This window comes from Sitophilus oryzae, unplaced genomic scaffold (genome assembly GCF_002938485.1).
Source record: "Sitophilus oryzae breed Bouriz unplaced genomic scaffold, Soryzae_2.0 scaffold_1275_pilon_pilon, whole genome shotgun sequence".
NCBI lineage: Eukaryota > Metazoa > Arthropoda > Insecta > Coleoptera > Curculionidae > Sitophilus > Sitophilus oryzae.
The window spans coordinates 19,992-47,574 of NW_022145921.1; the positions used below are offsets into that span (position 1 = coordinate 19,992).

Below are 27,583 nucleotides of genomic sequence, written 5' to 3' on the forward strand. Positions count from 1 at the left end.
TTGTTTGTGTACCTTGTTTGTTTACTTTGTTTGTTTATTTTACCTTTGTCTACAAATTGTAATTTTTTTTGACAATAGAGGCATTTATTTATTTATTTATTTAAGCGGTTTTTATTTACGAATCTAGCGGGTGTTCGTCAGCGAACTTCGAGAATTCGCAACCCTGTATACAAGTCGAGTTGGAAAGCTTTATAACATTCCAGTAAATAGGCTGACTGCTGCTTACATTTTCATTGTAAACTAACATGTTAAAAGATAAAAATAATCATAAAAACAATTGTAAATAATATTTAACTTACCTTAGGAATGTAAGGAAGAGCATCTTTGAGAGTATTGCGATAGAAGTGGTTTTTCTGCGTTGGATCCTTCATCATTATTGTATCCAGGTATTGCAAGGCGTGAACTGTTGGATCGCTATTAACATAAAATAAATGTTACATTTTTAACAATATTTTTTTATGTTCTCTGCTATTTAACATAAATACATTTAGAAATTGAGGTTAATTGAATTATAAGTACTAGTTTTAATATTAAAGGACGTCAGAGTACGTGGACTTTAAAGATGTAAATATCATAGCTTACTTCGGGTTTTTCTTATAACCGATTCTAAATCGTTCTAGAACTGTGACACTGCAGCAGAAGTTAATATGCAGCAATCTTTCCATTTGTTCATGCGCTGGCTGTAAAGTTCTAGGACGGTCCAGAATCGATAATTCATAAAATTCCTACATACAGAAATCGAGAATGGTAAATAGAAAAGATGTTTCTTTTGACCAGATATATCATGTCTTAAAGTACTTGCACTTTTTTCTGAGACACCTTGTACAAAATATGATAATAATGTTATTCATATTATGAAGATCTCCGAATATAACCTCAGTTTGATATATAACAATTAAGTTTCATCTAAACTAAACAAACTTTATTTAAAGTCGATGTCGTGGAAGTTCTATTCTCGGGAGATGTTACCCACGTAGAACTTCAGACAGTTCATTAACGGGAACGTTAATGGGTTTGACGCAGAAATAATTCGTTCCGATAATTAAAACAATTAGGCGAATTGTACTAGAGCCATTAATTGAGAATAAACGCTATTATCGACGATTTTGCTGTCAAAATAACCGAAGATAATCTCACTGGATAATATTAAACTGTAGATTTAAAAGTTCGATTACTTATTTTTTGACCAAATGCCAAAACGACATTACTGGCAAGTAAAAAAAAGTTTAAAGTTAAAGTTTAAAGATTCATTCAGAACCTCGCAATTAGTAGACTAAATTAGTGGTTTCAATTATACTTTATACTTTTTAGTTTACAACAAGTTTACAATCATTCACAACGACTAAAAAACACAATTAAAATTAATAGAATATCCTAGCAACAGTTTGCGGTAATCAGCTGTATCCATAGAGAAAGCCGAATATTTAGCTTATAAAACAATAAACTTTCGATTTCTAACCACATTTTCTCTTGACGAATGATAATCAAAATCCAAAATGACATTCCTCGCATATTTAGACGAATAATTAGTGGAAAAGTTAAAAGTTTGTTAACTTTTTCCACTAATTGTAAATTCCTACCACTAATTTTAACGTTCTGAATGCACACATTCAAATTAGAGGAACAAACTTCTACCCTAATTGAAACCACTAATTTATTCCACTAATTATGAGGTTCTGAATGAAGCCACAAAACATCCCCCTTTAGAACTTCGTCTGTCATGTTAAGAAATGAAAGTAAATAATAAAGCGCCTCTCGTGTTTGTTCGCACTCAAAAAATTTCAATTAATGCCTTTATATATTTTTAATATATTTTTTAAATTTACATTTTTTAATTGTAAAGTAATATATTACATTTAAATGGAATATATTACATAACAATTATGTCAATTACAGGATTACAAGCTGTTTTCTAACATTTTTTAAATAAAATGAATTATAAAATTTCAATATATGTATGTATATTTGTCGTAGGTATGAAAAAAGTAAAATATAAAATGGACAAACGTTTACTTACATTGCATTAAAACTTCCACTTTTAGTTTTGCAATCCAAACGCAATATTTCTATTTCACAAATAAAAATATCTGACAGCACTAAAATCACTGAAACTTCCGCGGCTGACAACGAAAACTGAAAAATATAACGGCACTTTTTATTTTGGACCTGCATATCAACATTACGCTGTACTATTATGTGTTTGTTGCTGAAATAATATAAAATATCTAATTATAACTTGTAAATTTTAATATTTTAACATGATTTTAACTACTTTTGACAATAACTAAACTTTTTGTTATCAAGATGACATTTTAGACGGCAACTGACATATATGTCATAATATTTAATCTTAAATATGTATGTAATATAATTTGAATTACTATAATGCAACTTTATACTAAGAAAACATTTATACATTCACAAAATACAACAAAGTTTAATAATATAGTTTGAAAACAATGAATATTGAATTAAAATTGAAAAAGTTAAGCGCGACCCCTTGTGTCAAAATTAGATGATTAAATTTTCGCAATTTTTCACCATTTGATGACCGGTGGCGCCTCTAGTGTTTGTTCGGGCGGTTGGGCTTTTACTCCCGCTTATGGCTATTAAAGAAAAAGTTCTAAAGGGGGATGTTTTGTGAATGAAGCTTAATATCTACTACTTAAACCTGACATCTAACTGACATGTGATGGACAACGACATCAAGTATTCTTCGATACATTTTTATTAACTTTTTTACATACGCAAATATTAATTAAACAATATAAATATGCTGCATAAATATAAACTCGTATTAAGTCTTTTTATCGAATCACACTTTGGATTTTTACGGTTTCGTCAACGTTATCGTTTTTGCAATAATATTTAGTAATAATTGCTCCAAATACTAAAAAACTAAATATTGTATGTATATTAGACAGTGTGGTAAAAAGTATAGCACCTTATAAATTTTAATCCATTTTTTGACGAATACTTATTTATAACAAGAGAGACGTTTTCATAATTTATTATTATATTGATTTCTTCAAATCCACAGAATAATTTGTTAATTAAAACAATTAAGTATGTAATTAAATAATTTTTGGGCGGAAATAATGGTAGTATATTTAATTGGTATACTCTTTTACAAAGATTTAAATAGTTTCTTTTTTGTAAACAAATTGGCTTGCAATATTATTATTTTTACCAACTGTACATTTTGTACATAATGTTGTTTCAAAAATAATAAAAGGTCAATATTCCATGGGTATAAATGAGGTCTAAATTATAAGAAAATGCATTTTCTACGAAAACTTGAAGAGATAGGTAAAAAATAAAATACAATTTGATAGGCAATTTAATTGTGCATCTGATTCACGTAAAATATACAGGGTGTTCCGTTTAAATTAAACAAGTTATTGCCGTTTTAATATAATTTTTTGTTTGATACCCTTGGAGAAATGCAAGTCTTAATTTTTTTATTGCAATTTCACAAAATTGAAAATATTTCAAAAACGGTAAGGTTTAAGTTGATAAACCTTAATCAAATTAACCGTTATTTTAATCGTAGAATCTAAAAATAGAATAATATACAGGGTGTTCCATTTAAAAAAATACCACTATAATATTTTTTACTTATTTGGAACACTCCGTATCTTGTAAAAATATTTTTAAAGAGTAGCTCTAATAGTCCTTCAACGAACCCAAAATTTACAATTTGTAAAAATCTAATCGTTTAGCTACAATACTCCGTGTCGTATGTGGTGAACAACCCTGTATAAGAAGTTTTTTACAGAAAGTGTTTCTAAAAAGAGTACAATTTAACCCAATAAAGAGTTATCTCAATTTTTATAAAAAAAATACAGTATCTCAACTGATAAAATAACATTCCGAAACTGTCAAATTACCGCAGGGCGTCTTTTCCACCTAAATACCGGCATGCGGTAACGTTAATAGCGCAAAAACGCTTATTATGACACTTTAACTGTCATAGTTGCCAAAATAACCCCTCCGTTAATACGGCGATATATATTGTTGCCAGATCTCTCTATTATTAATCAAACCTATTTCAAATATTAAAAGATATATAAAATTTCTCTTCACCATCAATTACCGTAGTGTTTTACCATGAAAATACCACTCTAATTTATATCGAATTAACATCTATCAGCAACAACCGACACCGTGAAATAATAAAACAAAGACATCAAAGACGTTAAACGAGTAAAGAGCGAATAGTTTCGCGGTCCGCTGCACGCCGAAAGCGCGAAAATTGCGGAAAATGGGGAGAAGGCGTGACAGCGCGGCGTAAATTTCAAAGGAGGAAACACATCAAATGCACGACACCTAATTGACTTACTCAAAATACTTAATTAGAACTAATAATTGGGCCGTAGGTCGCTGTCGTGTGTCCTTACTTAGTAATCGGACTGCGGCCTCTTGGAGCGGAACGGGAATCCTCGGCAATGTGTTGTGTACTTGATCTTCCAACTGGAAATTAAAACGCTAAAATTAGTGTGGTATACTTTAAAAACACATTTTCATTATAATAAATTTTGTTGAAGTTAAGTTGTTTTTTTTTGTCGTTGAAGTTTTAACTTAAAATATACAGGGTGTCCCAATATTCCGTGGATATAGAACTACTACGTATTTTTGCAATCAAAATAAGTTCGTTTGCCCGTTAGAGGGCATCAGACTGTAAAAAAATAATCACATTTTTTCAGATATTTTAAGAACCGTTATATTCCGATTAAAAGGAGATTATGGATGTCTATATTTTGCTAAGAGCTTTAATACTTTTACAAAATCAAGAAAGAGTACAGGAAGGGTGAAAACTACCCCCACCCCCACATAATTTTTTTGTATAAATATTTTCGAACATTTTTAACATGTTATATTATTTATTCGAAAAAATGTTAAATGAACACAGAGATGAATATAAATTACAACCAGAAGAATTACCATTTAAAAACGGCAATTACCCAACTTAAAAATAAAAGATCAGCCGGCTCAAGGGGAATCCCCAATGAATTAATAAAATGTGGCACACCAAAACTTCACAATATTATTAAAATATTCTTTGAAAATTGTAACAATGGTAAACAAATACCACAGAAATGGAACGAAAGATGGATAACTCCAATACATAAAAAAGTCGCAATTAACATATGTGAGAATTATACAGGGTGGTCCATCGAAAACGTTCCGCAAGGCATAACGGCCAGGGTATTTTTTTCGTTCTTCAATTTTGTTTGTGAGGGGGACAAATTTTGCCCAAAAAATTATTGCAAAATCTTTAACCCTCTAAGCGGGGGTGTCATCCCCCAACTTTTTTCAAATGGGAAGGGGGGTCGAGTGACACCGCAATGAAAAGAGCTTTCTATTCTCTATATTTCCCCGCTTCGTTTTTGAAAATCGGTCGAGTCATTGAGAAAATATGAAGGACTGAAATTTGAAAAGTTTATTTAAATATTTATCAGAGTAAATGATAAGGATAAATTCCATCAATCAATTTTCTGTTTTTTCTTATTATTTCTAGATGTTTACGCATTTTTCACTTGCCACAAGGTTGAATGGTCAGGTTAGTACCGACAGTGTGCCGATTAACTACACCGTTCAAAAAGAAAGTATACTCATCCGAAAAACACACATTAAATAGGAAATTATTATCATTTGCCACTCGTTCACTCATAGTTTTACAAAATTGCAAGCGTCGATCAAAATCGTCTTCGTTGAGTTCTTGTACCAACTGAATTTTGTACGGGTGGAACTTGTGTTTTTTTAATATCCTTTGGACAATTGTACGATTCACGCCGGTCTCATTGGCTAATTTTCTTGTACTCAGCGTACTATCTATGGCAACTTGGCCCAATACGAATACCTCCATAGCTTCATTTACTACAGGATTTTCCCTCTGCCTCTTTTATTCATTACGGAACCAGTTTCGCGAAATTTTGCTACTAACTCGCGAACAATTTTGCCATAAAGGTGTTTGTCAGGATAGCGTTCTTTGAATATGTGTCCAACCAGATACATTCATTATTTTTAAAATAAAGTTCGATTACTTCCACTTTTTCTGCAAGTGAGTACACTATAATTGTTAAAAAGTTTAACGATATTGAGAAGAACTTCAACGCACCACTCACAGAACAGCTATCTAGCAACTACCGCAACTGACCGTTCAACTTTGTGGCAAGTGAAAAAATGCGCAAACATCTAGAAATAATAAGAAAAAATAGCAAATTGGTCGAAGGAATTTATCCTTATCATTTACTCTGACAAATAATTAAATAAACTTTTCAAATTTCAATCCTTCATATTTTCTCAATGACTCGACCGATTTTCAAAAACGAAGCGCACATTAATAAAAATGACTATGACTTGTACCAGACAGAAAAGCAGTCGGGTTTCAGAGCCGGTTCCTCAACGGTAAATAATATTTTCTGCATAACACAACTAAGTGAGAAAGTGTTAACTATAGTGGAGAGATACACGTGATTTTTGTAGACCTAATCAAAGCGTATGATTCTATCCCAATAAAACAACTTTTTCACGTACTTGACCTGTCACGGGTTTATTAGGGTAATAAATATTACCCTAATAAAAGCAATAAAGGAAATCTACAAGAACCCGCTAGCACGAGTTAAAATTGGAGCCGAACTCACATCATTTAATATAAGTAAGGGCCTCCGACAAGGATGTGGTCTATCTCCAATTTTATTCAATATTTACTTAGATGCAGCATTGGAACAATGGAGACGAAAATGTAGTGGAATGGGCATACCACTCGAAAATAAAACAATATATACCATTCACTACGCCGACGATCAAGTAATACTGGCCCGAGACGTAGATGACATTGAGTACATGTTTAGAAAATTAAATGACGAGTATGATAGATGGGGTTTACAAATAAATTTTAAAAAGACAGAATATCTATGCGTGAGCAACAAAGGACAAGACCTAGAAATGGAAAGCGGAAACAAAATAAAATCATGTACTGAATTCACATACCTAGGTACTAACATACATAATAATGGAAAAAGCGACAATACCATCAATAATAGAATCAACAAAGCCAGAAACATTACAGGGGCACTAAATTATATTCTTTGGCAAAAAAATATAAATACCACAACAAAAACCCGCATATATGACACTATAGTTAAGAGCACACGTACTTATGGCGATGAAGTATGGCAGATGAGCAAGTCCATGGAAGGAAAGCTTTTAGCAACTGAAATGGACTTCCTCAGAAGATCGGCAAGAAAATCAAAATTAGAAAAAGTGCGAAATGAGAAATAAGAAGAATAACGAAGAAAGAGATAACCATCATAGAAGAAATAAAAAAACAATTAATCTGGTATGGGCATGTGAACAGAATAGGGGAAGAAAGGCTACCAAAGAATATAATGAAATGGATCCCAACCGGAAAAAGAAAACGAGGAAGATCCTGAGAGACATGGTTAAAGGGGGTAACAAAGGCAATGTCATTGCGCAATTTACAAGCCGATGACTGAATGGACAGAAGGCAATGGCGGCAAGGAACTGGAAGGAGTTATTTATAATATTTTCGAACTTAATTGACAACCGATTTTTTTTTATAAAAGCTTAAAAAAATAATAAATTTTAAATTAATTAACGTTCGGGTTTATTTTTTATTGATGCTCCCTAACGGGTAAACAGATAAACAAGGCACTTTTGTATTTAGGTAAATTAGGTGCAATTAGCTTATATTGATTCAAAAAATATGTAGTTGTTCTATGTCCACAAAATATTGGAATTTTCTGTATATTTTATAGGTCTGCTTTCGAATAACAAATAAAAAAAAATAAATAAAAAAAAGTTTATTATCAAAAACTATGCGATGTGGCGTTTTTTTACAAGAGACGAAAAATGTAGTAAATACTAGAGGGACCATTTTACGAAATGAAAATCTGTCGTCGGTAGAGTTGGAAAATATTTATACTAAAATTTATGTAAGGGTGGGGGGTAGTTTTTACCCTTCCCGTACTTTTTCTTGATTTTTGTAAAAGTCAAATGTTAAAGTACTTAGCAAAACATAGACACCCAAAATCTCAATCAAATCGGAATAACGTTTCTTAAAATATCTGAAGAAATGTGATTATTTTTTTAAGTTTGATGCCTTCTAGCGGACAAAGGAAGCACTTTTGAATAGAGAGGTAAATTGAGTCCAATGAACTTATTTTGATTGCAAAAATACGTTGTAGTTCTATGTCGACGGAATATGTGGACACCACAGTGGACCAAGTTTTATAAACTTCATACATAACTTTTAACACTTGATCCTTCAAGTAGTTGCGACGTTACCATTGTATCTAAAGCTATAACTTAAATTATTAAATTATTTTTTAAATTTTTTTGAAAAAAATCATAAATATTTGACTTTTAATGGGGTTTAAGCGCATGATAGTAAACATGATATATTAGTATTAGATATTAAGCATTATAATATATTAGTTCGATTTTAAGCTTTCTGTGCTTTTTTTTGTGTGTAAAAATTTGTGTACTTTTAAATTACATTTTACAAATTTGATCTTCTTCTTTCAATTTTACACTCAAGTAACGCCGAATATTCTTGTAATATTCAAATTTATTTATTATTTTAAAATTTATATTATATAAAAATAGTTGATTATAAAATTTTTCTTAAACTCTTTTTTGGGGTGTACAATATTTTTCAACTTTGTTTCTAAACCATATTCTGTTAAGTGGCAAGAATTCTTATATAATTTTATTATACACCTATACTGCAAGAAATTTGTTTTCCATTGTATAATTTGGGTTGCCTGAAAAAAGCATTTTACCATCCTTTTACTATTTATTGATAGTTGCGCCTCGGTGGTACGAAAGTACTACCAATGCACGCAGGCCGCTATCTCCCGTTCGGGACTTAATATACCGATACTTTCCGACAAGTCGGAATTAACTACTCTGCGCTGTGGTTGTCATTTTGTGGATCTGCCCAGGCTCACCTGATGATGGAGTAGGGCTCCGAAACCGGTAGTGAGAGCAGGTTGATCCACATTATGACAAACAAAGCGTGGAAGTAAATTTCTGTATCAGCAGTTAAGTGGCAAGAATTCTTATATAATTTGATTATATACCTATGCTGCAAGAAATATGTTTGCTATTTTATAATTTGGCTTTATAAAGTATCTTTTATTCAATCAGCTCGATATATTGACGATGTTACCAGTATTACTCGTCAAGCAATAAATACTACTGTTATATTAATCAATTAAGGCCGCGTAAAACAAACATAACATATACAATTTTATATACAATTCATTATAATAACATTAATAATAAACATATTGTAATTATATTCCTGCAGATTGAATGAAAAGTTTTGTTCTTAATTATCTACTCTACATATTATAAACGCGTGTTCAAATGTTAATTTTGTGGAATACATATATACTATCAACATAAAACGAGTTGTAATTAACGAAATATCATCGTAACAACAGCTATTTTAGAAACGTCTAGGTTTACTTATTTCACTGAGTTTTATGAAAAAAAAATCCTTTGCCTCGGGTACAGATACCGCCACGTTTTGAAAATAGGTCAAAACGAAACAAAATTGAACGAGACAACAGGAAACGCCAAAAAAATCCCCTCGCTAGGAGATTTCAGGCGCTTTTAAGAATTGAAAGTAGATCGAGGCAAACCGAAGTGGGCCAAGACAACTGGAAACAATTCGAAATGCTACAAAGTTGGGTGACGAAATGCGCCCTTGACCAGTTTCGAAGAGTTCTCCGCATAGTGTAGAGGTTGTTTGAGAGATATTTAGCCTTCTTTGTGACCTGTAATAAAGTGAAAATAGAAACTAAAGTTTTCCAAATGAAGTTGTCGTCTTCCTTTTTAATATAAGAACTTCAAATAAAAATTTGAATGTAATTAGGCACTTAAATCTTTATTTTCCTTTTTGCTTATTCTGTTAATTCGTAACTTACTGGATTACATTTTTTCTATATTTTATATCAAAGAGACGTTCTAGAAATCTGGTTTAATTAACTGTTATATTATACTTATACCTTCAAATTTCATGCCGCCCATTTAAGTTTAATCAAAATTTAACCGAATATCAGGGATTTGCGTTCTTTTTTATCAGATCGGCTTTGGCAACTTCAAAGCCTTTCGGTAAACAACGTTTAATTAGAAACAAGTTTTTAAACGTTGTTTTGACAGAGTTTCGGCACTCGCACGAAAGGATCCTGTAAACAAGATTAAGAGAGTAATTACTTCCAAGTGTCTGATTCAGAAATGGAGATGGCTTTTGTGTTGCGGCTAAAGTCCGCCTTTGCATTTTCAAGGGGGTCTAAATAATTCTAATGTACTTCGAATACCAGAGGGACGAATTAAGGTCAGGGGCAGTAAGTGACTAAATTTTAAACTACTTGAGAGCTCAGTTGCGTTGGTTGAGTTATTTAAGCATATTAGGGATAGAATTACGTCTTAAACAGAATATAGTTCAAATTGGATCTAAGAAAATTGGACCTAAAAAAACACGGGCCACTGCCGGCTGAGATCACACCTACAGAGGATGGGACTGGTGGAAGACGCCGAATGCCGACTCTATATGGAAGATAACGAAACAATGACGCACGTTATGTGTACCTGCCCCGCTGGGGGCAGGACCAGGTTTGAGGTGTTTGGCAAAATCACGCTAGACCTATCAGACCTAGGAGACATAACACCCTCGGACATAAGAGCCTATGTTAAAAGGCTGGGTCTTGAGGGTGAACTTTAATGCTTTTTTTCTATTAAAGAGATTGTAGAAACTGAGCCACTATAGATCCTCGCGACCGCAGTGGAGTTTTTAGTGAATACGAATTCAAACCAACTTAATTATTTAAATATGCTATGCTAATAATAATTCTACAGATAAAAAATAATATATTATACAAATAATACATTTAAAAAAAAGCATCCCGATCCACTCACACTTTTTTGAGCCACCCTATAGAAGTTAAAATATTTTCCTGATATACATCCTAGTACATACTTTATGTTTGAAGTTAAACAAAATTCCCAAGTTTTTTATTCTAGGAGCTACAGATGCCCGACGCACTATTGCCGGACACTGTATAAAAATAAAAGAAGTACCACCAGAAGTAGTTTCTACCCTAATGGTACACTTTCCGGGCTGTTACAGAATTTTATACTATCGCCATTCGTTTTTGCATTAAAATGTGTGTAAGAGTACCAAATTTAAAAAAAAAACATTTACCAATGTTCTTACAAATATACAAAATATATTATTTTTATTTAACCTTTCGAGGACTGTAATTTCTTCGGGAAGCATGTTAGGGTATATGTTCATAGGAATTTTATGTTTCATTTTTATCTGTAGAATAAAAGAAGTACCACCAGAAGTAGTTTCTACCCTAATGGTACACTTTCCGGGCTGTTACAGAATTTTATACTATCGCCATTCGTTTTTGCATTAAAATGTGTGTAAGAGTACCAAATTTAAAAAAAAAAACATTTACCAATGTTCTTAAAAATATACAAAATATATTATTTTTATTTAACCTTTCGAGGACTGTAATTTCTTCGGGAAGCATGTTAGGGTATATGTTCATAGGAATTTTATGTTTCATTTTTATCTGTAGAATCACCCACTGTAGTTCACTCTACAGGGTGTCCCACTAAGAATAGCTCTCGGCTATACATATATCGGAAAGTATTAGACCTAGTGCTTGCGGATAAAAATATTTATAACTAAAGAGAGCATGAAAAATTGCTGGAAAGTATTTTCAAGTTTGTAGAGCGGCCGCTAGAGGGCGCAACTGTTATTAAAAATAAGAAAAAGGAGTTTTTACACAATTTTTTCTAGATAACGGATACTATAAATAACAGATTCATAATCTTCAGTAAATTTTGCATATTTTTTGTTAAAACCATGTTCCCCTATCTGCTAAAATAAAGTGGTGGGGGAAGGTTAGATCTGTTTTTATTTAAATGTTCATAACTCCGGACTGGTGGATCGGAATCCAACAAGTGAGGACTCGTTTAAAAGAGCGTTTCTTACTCTATATTATACCATATAAACAATAAAAATAAGCCTTTGAACGTAGACGCTAGGGGTCGCTGTCTTACAATTTAACAAACATTACGTATTTTTTCGAAAAAGTTAAATGCGATAGTATATGTAATTTTAGCTGATACTAAAGAGTAATAAAAGTTTAAAAATTCAGCGAAAACCGCATCTTGATATCTTTTTTCCAACCAAAGTTATTAGCAAAATTATAATAAATTAATAAATACGAAAAAATAAGCCCTTAATTACCTTATCTTTCTAACACGGTATCCCTAGCCCTCTTGATTATGACCATTCTAATAAAAAATAAGATAGAAAAAATTATTTCATTCAAAAAATCGATAATGTATCAGAATACCATAATACTAGGTGTATTAATGTCTAATAATTAAGTTATCAATGAAAGTGACTAAGAAACGACGCCTCAGTGAATTCATGGTAGGCTTTAGAAAAAAGTTACTTTTATAGAGATAGTTTAAACTCAAAATATTATTATATCAACAATTTGATAGTCTCTGCAGCGTTTTTTATCTTTTGATTGCTTTTCTAAAAATGCGTTTATTCAAAAGAGAAAAAACGCTGCTAAGACTATCAAAATGTTGATTTAATAACTCTTTGACGTTTATACTATTACGTAAAAAGCATCTTTTTTTCGATATCTTAATTATTAGATATTAATACATCTGGTATTATCGTATTCTGGTATATTGTCGATTTTAGAATAAACTAAACGTTTCTAATCTATTTTTTATTAGAATGGTCATAATGAAGAGGGCTAATGTAACCGCGTTAAAAAAATAAGTAGGTAATAAGGTAATTAAGGTTCTATTTTTTCGTATTTATTATAATTTTGCTAATATCTTCGGTTTGAAAGAGGATATCAAGATGCGGTTTTCGCTGACTTGTTAAGCTTTTGTTACTCTTTACCATCAGCTAAAATTACATATACTATCGTATTTATTTTTTTTTGAAAAAACGCACAATGTTTGTTAAATTGTAAGAAAGCGCCCCCTAGCGTCTACATTCAAAAGCTTATTATTATTGTTTATACGCTATATTATAGAGTAAGAAACGCTCTTTTAAACGAGCCCCCGTTTGTTAAATTCCATTCATCCAGTCCGGAGTTATTAATATTTAAATAAAAACAGATCTAACCTTCCACCACCATCTTATTTTGGCAGATAGGGGAAAATAGTTCTAACAAAAAATATGCAAAATTTACTGAAAATTATGAATCTGTTATTTATAGTATCCGTTATCTAGGCAAAATGGCGTAAAAACTCCTTTTTCTTATTTTTAATAGAAGTTGCGCCCTCTATCGACCGCTATACAAGCTTGAAAATAATTTCCAGCAATTTCTCATGCTCTCTTTAGTTATAAATATTTTTTTCCGCAAGCTCTACGACTAATACTTTCCGAGATACAGCCGAGAGCTATTCTTAGTGGGACACCCTGTACAGGGTGGGTCAAATTCGACGCTTTTAAATGGAAACACCCTTTTCTAGAGGAGATAGACAAAAACTAATATCAGTGTCTGGAGCTCAATTTTTGTCAAAAACATGATGGTGTAAACCGCATATCGATATCTGTTACCGTTTCGGAGTTACGGGGTGTTGTTCAAAAATATGAATTTTTAACATATCGCTTAACTTTTTTGCTATGGAAAATTTTGTATTTTTATGAAAACATTTCCAAAGCAGCTTTTTACGTAGAATTTAATGATTTAAGTATACTTTTTTTAAAATTTATAATTTAAGAATTATCAAGAGAAAATTTGTTTTTTTATATGGGACACCCTATATATTTTTAATTTATTGAAAAGAATTTAAAATTACCTTTCCAAAAATATACCACACTTGATATTTTGCTCGATTTCTCTTCGAGATATAGAGTATATAAAAATTCGCCCGCTTTAAATAAGTAGGCTTTGCACGGCACCAGCTGTAATGCAAAAAAGTTCTAGCTGTGAGCATCAATTAAAACGAAAATAATATTTGCTATGAGAGATGCAGAATTTTATAACAAATTAAAATATATTTAACAATCATCACGTATAAACTATATCTAATAAAAATAAAAATAAATAGCAAACCAAGACATGAGATTTTGCTACAGGTGTTCGACATATCAACCGTTTTCTGTTATGAACAGACGGGGCAGTTTTTAAACATTTCTCGCGGAATTCATTAACTCAGTAGGGGTTAAAGATACCCTCTCATAACTGCTAAGTATTTCTAATTCTTGTCTAGATTATACGGAAGAATAAGGAGCCTTTATTCTTCCGCAAATATATCCGTAGGATTAGATCCATGGGTAATAAGTCAGGCGGCATCGACAGCCAACGGCTGGGATCTTGGTTAGCTATTCAATTATTCTTGAAATTGGCTGCAAAAATTTGCTGATAACTTCAGCGTTCAGAGGAGGTGCGTCGTCTTGCTGGAAAAATATGTTTTCGAGTTCCATTAAGGGCATATCATCAATAAGGGGTCCAAAGCCTACTAGTTAAAAGTGGCGAACTTTTAAAAACTCTGTATTTCGAAGGGGATTATAACAAAATATCGAGAGTGCTATATTTTTGGAAAGGTAATTTTAAATTCTTTTATGTTAATTAAAAATATAGAGGGTGTCCCAAATAAAAAATCAAATTTTCTGTTGATAACTCTTAAATTATTAATATTTAAAAAATTATACTTAAACCATTAGATTCTACGTAAAAAGGAGTTTTGGAAATGTTTTCATAGAAATACAAAATTTTCCATAGCAAAAAAGTTACAGCGATTTGTTAAAAATGTACATTTTTGAAAAACACCCCGTAACTCCGAAACGGTAACAGATATTGATGTGCGGTTTTCGCCATCATGTTTTTGATGAAAATTGAGCTCCAGACACCGATATTAGTTTTCGTCTATCTCCTATAGAAAAGGGTGTTTCCATTTAAAAGCATCGAATTTGACCCACCCTGTACACACTATTTTCTTGGCACCTTATATATTAATTAAGATATTAATTAAAATGTTAATTATAGCAATAAAGTAGATGGACAATATACTTACCAGTTCTAATTGCTTTAGATACGAAGAGCTGGAATTATTTGCTTGTATCAGTGGTCGTCCTTGGTTGAATATTGAACACAGGACCATGCCCAAGGAAAACATGTCGCTTAATATGCTGCATACCGATTGAGTTTGCGATTCTGGAGCTGTAAATAAAAGAAAATAATTATTTAAAAGTCATATGATATTAACAAAAATATTTCTTTAAAAATATGAAAGATACAACAAAGTAATTTGTTATTAACTAGTCTCAAATATGTGGTTCATGGGAGGACAGAAAGGCAGATCTAGACAGAAACGACTAGCATTTGCATCGTCTCGATTGTTAGTAATAAAAAATGAATAACTAATATCATGCTTGCTTCGTAGCTTGGTAGGGTTCAGGAGCTCAAGGTATAAATCTTGCTTTTTGTAATTTTTGTACTTTGTTTATTTTTTCATTGTTTTTTTTTGTACTGCGTTGCATTCCTTGAAATATTGTAATACGTTTTTATTTAAAAAGTCACTGAGATCTCCTATAATAAATTAAAATTCTCAGTAAATTTACTCAAATAATTAAATTCAATTTCAATTATTTAATGTGTGTATTCAGTCGAGCTTTATACATAACTCTAAGACCTACGCTAAACGCTAAAAATAAAAATATCTTGACAGCGCGATGATGCGACTGTCCTCGTTACATCTTGCTTGAAAGCGAGCCGGAGTCAGCGAACTTTCCGGCCGCGATTACGTCTTCCGTTCGCTGTTTTAGTCGGTGGATAATGCGGTTTTAAAAAAAAAGGTCGGGTATTTATGAAATTTCTTTTAAAGATTGTAATCAGAAATATGTTGGGCAAACTAGAAGATCAATATTGACTAGATTTAAAGAACATTTAGCTCAGATAAGATATGGTAGGCCGGATAAATCTTACGTTGTTGAACATATTGTTGATAAAGAACATTGTATAGATCTTAATAATTTAAAATTAATTAAACAAGTCTTAAATTACAGGCAATTAGATGCATATAAAAGCATCAGAATTAATAAATGTAAAGATAGTATGAACAGAGACAACGGTCCAATTCCTTCAAGTTCTTTGTTCCTACTACTCTAGTGGCGAAAATTTAAGTGTTACGCTCGGTGGGCTCTGACTCGGTTGGCTAGATCTTGCCACGCCCACTCGGGACCCACTGAGCGAGTATATAAACGCTCAAATTGTACTTTTTAGATTAGTCTTAATCAAATTCAAATTCAAATTCAAATTCAAATTCAAATTCAAATTCAAATTCAAATTCAAATTCAAATTCAAATTCAAATTCAAATTCAAATTCAAATTCAAATTCAAATTCAAATTCAAATTCAAATTCAATGGCACAAAGTGCCAGAGTGGTGCGACCCCAAATACAAAATAGAAATAAATTAAATTATAGAAATAAACAAAATTAAAAAAAGTGAAAATATAATTTTATCAGGGATGAGCGGAGAAAAGCAGAGAGGCATAATGAAACAGTGTAAAAACCGGAACAGCAACCAATGACGGGCATATTAGAAGAACAAGATCTCACAAATCAGTCGAAGAAATTATAATATTTACGAATTTAGTAAATGATTTTTAATTTGTTTTTTATAATCTGTAAAGGATTGAAATTTAAAGTTATTAGAAATATTATTCCACAAATGTGGCGCTATGAAACTGAAAGATTTTTGGAAGTTAGCTGTTCGGTGTTGAGGAATTTTAAAATAATGCACTTGTCTAGTCGAATGATCATGGTCAACGTAGTGAAACAATGAGAACAAATAGGGAGGCTGCTCTGTAGTTAAAATTCGATAAATGAATGTCATTAAATGAAATTGTCGTCTGTTAGTCATGGATAAAATAAAAGGAATGTTAAAAGAAAACCGTAGACACGAGTTTTGAAGTATTTGGATTTTTCTAGAGAATCTAGCGTACACATAAACAACATAATCAAATAAAGATAAAATAAGTGTGTCACATATGATACTTAGTCTTTGATGGTATATATTTCTTAAGAGATGAAACATTCTTCAACCGTATATAAGCAGCCTTTAATTTAGTAGTTATATGTGCCTGAAAAGAAAGCTTCGCATCAAAATAGACTCCAAGATTTTTAGTCTCTGTAACAATGGGTATCGCAACATTATCTATATGGATATTCATGTTACCAGCCGTATTTGTAATTTTGTTTATATCACTACCAAATACTATAACACAAGATTTACCGGCATTTCATTTCAAATTATGATCCAGAGCATATTTATTAATTTTATTAAGATCGTCGTTAAAATTTAACTGAAATTGTGTCAAATTGTTAGTATCTATTCTGCAATAAATTTGAGAATCATATGCATATTGCTGCAATTTAGAAAACTGTAATTCCTTATTCATATCAGCTACATATAACGAAAATAATCATCTGCTGATGATGCTAACATGGTACTTTTGGTCCACTTTTACACTGGACGCGCGTCCAGTGTAAAAGTAAAAGTGTTTTGGTGTATTGTGGTGATTTAGTTTTTATTTTGCTGTGTAACACCAAAGTTTCCAACCCCCAACTGTAATGTAAGGCACTCAATAAACTTTTTTGATGGTCTTATCTATTATTTTCTCTAACGTTTACAGCTTTGTTTTTTGCCTAAATTTAGTGATTTTATTAAATTGATTTGATTATTTTTTTAACTTGTTATATTTTTTGTATATGTATTTATAAGGTGGCGTAGAGGTACAGCTCTAGTCTACCAATCTCAAGGCTATCGGTTCGAATCCTACACCCGGCATTTCATCAGCCGACTATTTTTAATAAAATAAAAATAGGTTGGGTACCTAGGTCGACTCAGCCTTAAATGAGTACTTGGGATTCAGAATCCTGAGGTAATAATAGGCGGTTGAAGCGTAGTGCTAGCCACATTACCTTCCTTGTATACCGAACGGCTTTAGCATGGCTATATACTGGAACTATTATTATATATATTATTTTTGTAACTTCTAATTAAAGACTTAATAAAAAAAGAAAAAAAAAACTTTATCGTGTTGGTAAAATGTGAATTGGAGTTACTTTATTACATCCCTTTGTATTGACGCTACGCTATACCGCTGTTGTTATTATGTGTATAATTATTATAGTTGTTAAGTTTAGACAGGATTTTATGTAAATCATCACGATCGGCTATTACTGGTGGTGTTAAGATTATCAGATCTCATTTAATCACCGTATTTAACACCTGTATTTTATTTAATTAACATTATACTCATCAGTAACTCAAAGAGAGTTTAAAATTAAACAACAATTATTTAGGTACAATACTACAATTTTCCTTTTTATTCCAATGAATGGATTACTCGAATTTAAGCTTGGACGTATATCCAGCCCAGCACCAATTACTCGCTTCTGACGCAGAAATTACTCCAATTATGCTTGGCACCTTTTTTGCGCTGCTCGTCCGCTCTGTATTTCCATTAGTAGTGAAATATATTTTCGGAACGGTCGTCGCTAGTCTGCGAGCAAATTTATTAATTTAATTAATTCTAATTTATATGATAATTAGGGCGGAAAAATAAACAAGAAGTAAGTAGAATGTGTTGTTGAAAATTGCGACGATGCGGAATACAATTTATTGTTGAAGTACAAGAGAGTTTATTTCTCGAAATGGAATTTCTGTAAACAAATTTTATATAATACCTTAGATCTTATCGAATGGTCATTGACGGATTCAGCACTGGGAGAATTTTTAGGTCAGGGGCTTGGAACACCTTCAAAAAGAAAATTCCACTCCTCCAACTCCTACTAGATGACATACTAAGAATTTATAACTTTAAGAAACACCTCACTGTAACGTTTGCTCAGCATGTAAAAGACCATGCCATAATGTGGTATACTGATGCTTTCAAAACCGAAGCAGGGTCAGAAAACTAAATACTCTGAACCAATGGTCACCTACCCTAATATCCTTCACAAATCTACGCTATCGAAAGATGCGTACAAATTAAATAGGAACTATCCAAAACAGGAAATAGCCATCTTATCCGATAGTCAAGCAGCACTAAAAGCGATCAACTCAGTAACTATCAATTCGAACTTGGTCAAAGAATGCCTAGAGTAGCTGAACGAATTAGGCAAAGGAAATAAAGTTCTTCTAATCAGGATGCCCGCTCACCAAGGGATATAAACTCGGATAGAAAGCAATGAAAAAGCAAACGATCTAGCTAGAAAAGGAGCTAACACTCCACTAATTGGACCAAAACCGTTCTGCTTTCCAAGCAGAAACCAACTTAGGGCAAAACTGAAGACGCCATCCGTAACCTGGAATGGGAACCCTCCAACGGTCTAAGAGACTTGAAAAAGTTCCTCAGAACTTACGATCGAGAAAAGTCAAAGGTTTTCCTTGATTTAAATAAAAACAATCTTCGAATTGTCACGGGGTTTCTAACAGGATACTGTCTCCTCAACGAACACCAGAACCTCAGGATACCACATAGATTGAAGCTCAGAAACAACTGCAAATGCAGATTCTGTGGAGAAAATGGGGAAACACCACACTGATAAAACAGATAGACTTGAACTAAAGTCCTCATCGTTCTTGAAAAAAAATAGTGGCAAGAAAATTTATTTTAGCGTAAAAGAAAATATTTTGCCTCAAGAAAAACTCTGTTAACTCAAGAAAACTGGTTCTCTTGAAAAATTCGAAAATTTCTCTTGAATCTATTTTCATTCAACCAAGTGCAAGTTACTTTGTTTTAAGATAATAAGAAAAATACGCTAGAAAGTACTTCATTCAAGAAACATGGCCATTTTTTCAATAGCTAAATACTCTTTTGAAGAAAAATAATAACGACACTCAAAGACGATGACGAAGGACGGTATATACAATCAGTCGGCAGTCCGATCAGTCGTACGCCGCATTTCATAGGTTGCACATCATAGTACGCACGGGTTTTGTTGCTTGGAATTTTCCACTTGGAATTTTGCATAATTTGCTTTTTAAACGCACATCGTATAACAAATTAGTGATCGTTATTAACATGCATTTGTCATTTTTTATGGACAAATTTTAGGATATATAGATTCTTTAAAGGAGTTTCTGAAAAAATGGAAATTAGAGCATTTATTTGCTATATTTGAAGGTAAGAGACATTTACCTAATGCACCTGTTTAGATAATGCATGCGTGACCATAGATAGAATAAGAATATAGGTATCGATTTTTTTATGCAAATAATTACAAAAATTTTAGAATTTCAAGTCGTCGTATTAAAAAATTCAAAATGTGACCAAAGCTTATAATTTTAATAATTTATTTGCTTTACTTTGATTAATCGTGATGTAACATTTTTTTGTAATTTGTAGAGTGATGAACCATCCCAAAAAATACTAGGAAGTGAAGAAGCAGAAATAACTACTATCGAGGAAAATAATATAACCTTAGTTACTACAGACCAGGAAAACCTAAATTTATCAGAAAATAATATACCTCGTAATATGCCTGATGTATATGATGTATAGACTTCTCTTAGATCAAAATAAATTTTAGTTGAGTCAATAGTATTCGCTATTGGTTTAAGAAAAGTGTCTCTTTAATCAAGAAATTTCCCTTTTCAATCAAGAATTTTTGCATGAATCAAAGAGACTATTGTTCTTGTAGCAAGAACTTCTTTGCATATTCATTTTGGGTCAAGAGTGAAATACTTTGGACAGACAGATTCTTCTATTCTCTAAAGTAATTTTTTAAAGCTTATGAAAAGGTAGTTAATGCTTTGGGCAAAGAAACGTCGTTCTTGGCCCTATTGAAAAGCGCCAATCTTTTGGGTCAAAGTCATATTCATTTCGACTGAGAGATCCATTTTTTCAGTGCGGAACACCTTATCACTGAGTTCGCCGAGACGACAACTGTTCGTACCATAAACTTTGGTACGACTGATATCGAAGATGGAGAGCTGGTTTCTGTGGATCAGTCTCAGATACTAGCTTTTCTCCTGTCCTGAGACTGTATGATTCGTTATAACTCAAGAAAGGGTAACACATAAAAGATCTGTAAAGTCGCGATGATTGACCTCCCTTCTAAACATTCTACATTATAGATCTTATAAACTTCGTGTATAAGTAAATTTGCTTCATTTTTGTTGAAGACACGTCAGCAACATTAAGCGACTGATTGCCTTTGTGTAGACACTGACTGACCAATCGTCAGCCTTTCTTTTGTGTAAATGCCATTTTTACGAAACAAATAAAAATGCTAGCACGGGAATACCGTATGATCGAAAAAAAAACGGCGTCAGCGATACATAGGGAATAACATCGATATTTTTTTTAACATTTCCGAGTAAAAAAATAAATAAATATAATCAAAATTTTAACAGAACTGGTACAAATGTAAGAACTTGACAACGCTGTTTCCGATAGGCTTCAGTCCGTCCACCAAAAAATGTATGGAATGAAAGGATATGGAACGGAAGGGAAACGGAACATATAGTGTGCATTGTCCTATTCATTTACATGATATAATATTTTATGTAAACGGAAGGGAAACGGAAAAGGGAAACGGAAGGGAAACGGAAGGGAAACGGAAGGGAGCTGATATGGAAGGTATAGTGAGACTATTAAGACTATTTTTCTATTGCGGAGAGCTTCACATATAACACATTTTTATTACTCATAATTTTTATTTATCCACTAAATATACTACAAAAACGAACTTTCACACAAAAAAACTCGAATATAATATCGAAAATCGGCGCTACCAAACGAATTTTTCTTAACATGACGGCGACGCGACGCGACGGTTCAAACAGTATACAAAATTAAAAAGAAAGAAAATTTCTAAAAAAGATCTTTGACAAAAATGGACGCCTTCTTAAAATTTCAGTATACAAAAAGTGACATTAATTAAAATTATCTGAGTTTTCAATGCCAAAATATATTTTAATTTTTTAAAAGTTTCCCTGCTTTTCCATACTTTTTTAAACAATTTCATACGTTCCAAATAATATAAAAATATAAAAGAAACACCTTATATGTAATCATATATCAAGAAACTCAATTAGACACTTTATGTCCGTTTAATATTATTTTTTCGTACTTTTATGCTTAGGCTTAGGCGTAAAATATGGTGTATAATTCTTTAGTAAAAATGCTTTACTTTTTTGCCTAGGCGTTAAAATGACTTTTTTATATTGTCAATCGCGTTGCAAAAATTAATACTTGTGTTGTGATGTGTGTTGTGATGTTTGAAAAAAAAGTTTATTAATTATTATATTAAAATAATAATTATTAGTATCATTGTGAGAAAGTTAAATCACCTTATTTCGTCATTCAATCACCACGTTAGATTGGAGCTTACAATGTTTAGCTTAACTGAAATCAAATATATATTACAGCCTCTGGATTATTTGGATTAAGGTCATATCAAGTGTGTTATTACCTACACGGAAAAAAGGCTAAACTGGCTTAAAGATTATTAATCTTGAACCAACGATATGCTAGTTTCCCCATTCCGCAAATCTAGTTATACTTCTTTTCAAGAAAACCTTATCCTTAGAAGCTAAGAAAATTTATCTTTTATTTAAGATTTACCTAGTATTGAAATTAAGATTATAACTACACTGCAGACAATTCGAGATAAAATCTTGTTTCGAGTACTACTTATACTTATTTGTAAATTAGCAAATTATTGCATTAAGTATAGAAATTCTTTGTGTACATGTAATAATTGCTTTATTCAAGTGTAATATCACCTACTATAAAATAAAGCCTCTTCTTACTTTTAGGTTAGTTACTAGAGGCGCCGACTAGGTAGTTTATAAAATTATAAAGTTTTTTTGTTACCGTTTGTGCTTGTGATATGTGAAAATGGAGGACCTTCTTCAGGCATGGGAGATGACGATTTGATCCCAAAATTTCAAGGCAAGTTTAGCAATAATCCTACATTATTTGATGACATTTGTTGGAGGTTAGTGGGACTCCATTTTAATATGCATTATTTCTTATACACTGGTGGTAAACTAGCTATGTACGCGTTTGGAATGATTCAATTATGTTTTAACAATTTTTATTACTGTCTCTCGTTTTCAATTAGCGATGCCGCTGTCCAATATCTACCTATATTCGGAAATTACAGAGTTTTATTGTATTTTCTTATTACGAAAAGCATATAATTTGGTAGGTGATGTTTGGCTAATCTAATTTAAAAAGTATTAACCATATTCGGGGTTATTCTGGTGATATTTCAAAATTCCATACCTATTGTAAATGGAAATTAAAAAAAGATTTTACCAAAACAAGAGTTTCTAACAAGATCGAACCCGAACCTCCGAAAGCATAGGGAAGACGTTACCAAATTTTGTAAGAACTATATAGTTTTTCGATCCCGGTTAATATTCGTCCTAAGAAAAACTAGTTTATCCTAAAATCGGGTTTGCCCGGTAACATACATGAATATAATAGAGTTGGGACATGCTAAAAATTTTAATTTCCATTTCCATTAGGTATGGAATATTGAAATATCACCAGAATAACACCGAATATGGTTAATATTTTTTAAATTAGATTAACCAAACATCACCTAACAAATTATATGCTTTTCGTAATAAGAAAATACAATAAAACTGTGTAATTTCCCAATATAGGTAGATATTGAACAGCGGCATCGCTAATTGAAAACGAGAAACGATAATAAAAATTGTTAAAACATAATTGAATCATTCCAAACGCGTACATACCTAGTTTACCACCAATGTATAAGAAATAATGCATATTAAAATGGAGTCCCCCTAACCTCAAACCAATGTCATCAAATAATGTAGGATTATTGCTAAAATTACCTTGAAATTTTGGGATCAAATCCGTCATCTCCCATGCCTGAAGAAGGTCCTCCATTTTAACATATCACAAGCACAAACGATAACAAAAAAACTTTATATAAAGTACTCGGCGCGCGGCGCGTCTCGTGTCGCAGAGGAGAAACAGAAACCAAATGAAGATAGGAATCAGGAATGCACTGTTGCGTTGTTGCTGTTGGGGATGGTCACTTAATATAAGAATAGTAACTCTTGGAAATGGGGTGTTATTCTCGCGTCGAGAATAATATACTTATTTAAAGTCTTAATACACCATTTTCAAGTAAAAGTTTTAAAAAAAGTTAAGAATATATAAAAATATATATAAAAGCATTTATACTTCATTTAATAATAGTTTCTTCGTTGCTAAATGATTGATTCACTTGATAGTAATATAAGTTTTTCTTAAATATAAGTCATTTTTTCCTTTTTTTAGATTCAAAATTACTTAAAGTGACTATAACTATATTTAAAAAGCAAGTGTAAAAGTAAAATAGTTCCAAATATTTGTTGTACTCATAGAAAGAATACTATCCTTAAAGAAAGTGTAAAATTTTAAGTGTATGATTGTTCTTGAATATAGAAATGATTTTTTTCCGTGTACACTGTCCGCCCAAAATACAAAATTTAATTAAATACTAAATTATTACGCTATATCCAAAGGGTAAATTATTTATTGTTATAAGCACAAGGCTTAACCCTTTGAATAAGAAGACTAAGGAAGGAGCATATCAAAAATCTTAGGTACACCGCGATAGGCCTCAAATATGGCCGACTTAAATTCGGGTTTATCAGTGTCGTTCTAATTTTATTTAAAAAATGTAAAACTATGATGTAGGGTAGACGTGGGGTAGACTCAATAATTTGTTGTTTTATTTTACGTTGTGAATAAATGTTGGTAGTTATTAAAATTGTTATAAAAATATATAATTCTAATAAAAATAGATAAGTTATAATAAGTATTTATTACCACAAACATCCGTTACGCTACTGAAGCAGGTAAGTCAAATTGACGTATCTAGATTCTTTGACCATATACAAACTAAAATATATGGGAAACTGAAATTGAGATCTTTGAAAGGACTTTTTTACCGCAACCAGTTATACACAAATTTATTAGTTCTGTGACGAACCACCGGTCGCGCTTAAGGCGAAAATATTTAGGCAGTTCAAATCAAATCAAGTCAGTTCTAATCAAATAATATGTACCGTCAAAAATCGAAAAAAGTTTTACTGGAATTTTAGTGATTATTTAAACTTTTTATTAAAAACAATGATGGAATCAGGCCGTAAACCCTTTCATAAGTATGTTGTTCCAATGCCGGATTTGTTTTCCAAAAAGACATACATTCTCGAAGAACGATCCTACATTATTTCAAAAGTGATATCAAGTGCGAAACCTTAAAATGGAAAATACAACACAGCAAGATATTTAAAAGATTTATAGAGTTTGTGATTTACATTTTTGTAATCATGATCGTACCTGGAATAAAAAGAGGTTTAGAAGTTAATTCTAAAGTTTTTATATACACCAATTCATATGGGTAAGTATATGCATTTAGTTAAATAAAGAACGTTTTCAGATATTTTGATCTAATAAAATTAAAATAATCTTTTAGATGATCAACCTACTGGTAATTTGGTGTCCGGTGATGTCGATCCAGGTACAAACCCTGTATTTAAAGACAAACATTTGTTGTAGAACTTGTTGGTGGACCACTCTCTCGTTGGTATTAGACATGTACTGTTACCTGAGATAAAATCAGTAACTGAAAAGGGTAGGTACCTACACCGTAGGCCAAATTAATGTCGCAAAATATTCAGTAATGAAGATGAACATTATTTTAAAAAAAATATCATATCAACTTTATAACTAAAAATATTTTAATTGAGCTGTAAATAAACAAGATATTGCACTGGCTACTTTAATTTGGCAGAGAGTGATTCAATTATTAGATATTCCAAAGTTTATTAAAAATGTTAATATGTATTACGAATCCAAACTGAATTTGGTTTATTAAAATTATCGTTTTAGATTTTTTAAATTGTATCTATCATTTTAGAGAAAGGATCATATAATCCAAATCAGGAATCTTCCAGAGTGCAGATGATGCAGTTTTTGTCAGTGAGGTATAAGATCTGTCTCTTGTAAGACCTCTTTTAAGAATTTAACCCAGGCAGTTGTTTACAACCAAGTTAGGTAAGAATTAAAAAATATAATAAGTGGAGCATACTACTCAAAAATGTAAATTTGCTTTATTAGCAATTGTTTTTGAATCCTGCTTATTTTTTTAAAGGCATATAAACACCATAATTATTTCTTATGAAAAATAATGCTTGTGTTAACTTAAAGACTAAGATAAAAGTTCATAGCCAATTTCTGTTGAGATTTTAGAGCCCTTCAACGGCATCAACTTTTAATTTTTTCCTCCTATAAACCATACTCGAGGTTTTTTTGATGTGTCACATAATTATACATATTTATTTGTTTCAGATCTCAAGCATAGCAAAGGAATCGTCCAACCTGTGAATTCAGTTTAATTACTGAGATCAAGGATGATGAAACATTCATTGTGATTATACAGAGCTACAAAGAGTTATGTTGAGAATCCAAATTATCATAATGAATTGAGACGAGACAACACTTGGGTGGAAATTGAGGAAAAATGCAGATAAAAGGCGTTTTTATATTAACGTTATGAATCCAATGTTTTTATCAAATCGTCACATAGATAATACCGTATGATCGAGAAAAAACGGCGTCAGCGATGGCTATGAAATGAAGATCGCTGTCATTTTATATGTAAATTTATATGGGAAATGTCATCGATCGTCATTTCCCAGCCAACTGGACGCCATTTTTTTCGACCATACGGTATTTCTCTTCGCATAATACTAAAATTAAAAAGGTCAGGTTAAAACAACTTTAATTATCCATCGCGTGCGAAAAACAGTGCTTCGCATGACTTCGGCTTCGGCGCGCTTCGCTCAAGTGCTCATCATGCTTTAAACTTTTGCGAAGCGCCAAAATGTCATTGAATTAATTGCATGTATTTTGATTCTTCGCGTTACTTCGCTTTAATCCGTGGGTCTGCATTTTTATACATAAATACCATTGATCCAATTCACATTTTTTCGCCGCGCTTCGAATAAGTTCGCGACAAAACTTTGTTAGTTGTATTTTATATTATTAATACTATTGTATTGATTTATAATTATTATTGTATTTATATGAACAAGTTAAGTATAGCAGTGCCGTGCGAGCCTTCGTCTGAAGAAGAAATTTTATTTATTGAATTATTTGTATTATTTACTTTTTTTAATAAAGTTATTACTAATAATAATTATTCGACATATCCACACACACACACACTTAATTATTTTTATTTTATTAACTATAGCTGTTTTTTCTATCTATTTCATATTTTTTGATGAGGATAAGTTAATTCTAAATGAAACGTCACCTGTTTGAGAACAATACGATATAATGGAGCGATTTCGTATTTAGAGTTATTCTTATTAAAAAATAGGAAATAGAAGAAAAATCAACTATTTTCTGTACAAAAAAAAATAAATTATGTTCCAAGAATTGATAATAGATGGCGCTAGAGTGGACGCAACAATATAGTTACCTGTAGTTAAAATGTAAAG

At 31.6% G+C, this 27,583-nt stretch overlaps 1 protein-coding gene across 1 annotated transcript in view; it reads right to left on the reverse strand.

The window, feature by feature from the left end:
• Positions 1–299: 299 nt before the first annotated feature.
• The window catches only part of LOC115874411 (SCY1-like protein 2), a gene marked incomplete at its 3' end in the record, with an annotated part of 175,807 nt that continues 148,523 nt past the window's right edge, over positions 300–27,583 (reverse strand). The window contains exons 7-9 of the mRNA XM_030889574.1: positions 15,106–15,251; positions 4,343–4,473; positions 300–414 (exon numbers count right to left, since the gene is read on the reverse strand). Coding sequence (XP_030745434.1) covers positions 300–414; positions 4,343–4,473; positions 15,106–15,251 — 392 coding nt within the window. The remainder of the gene's footprint in view (positions 415–4,342; positions 4,474–15,105; positions 15,252–27,583) is intronic.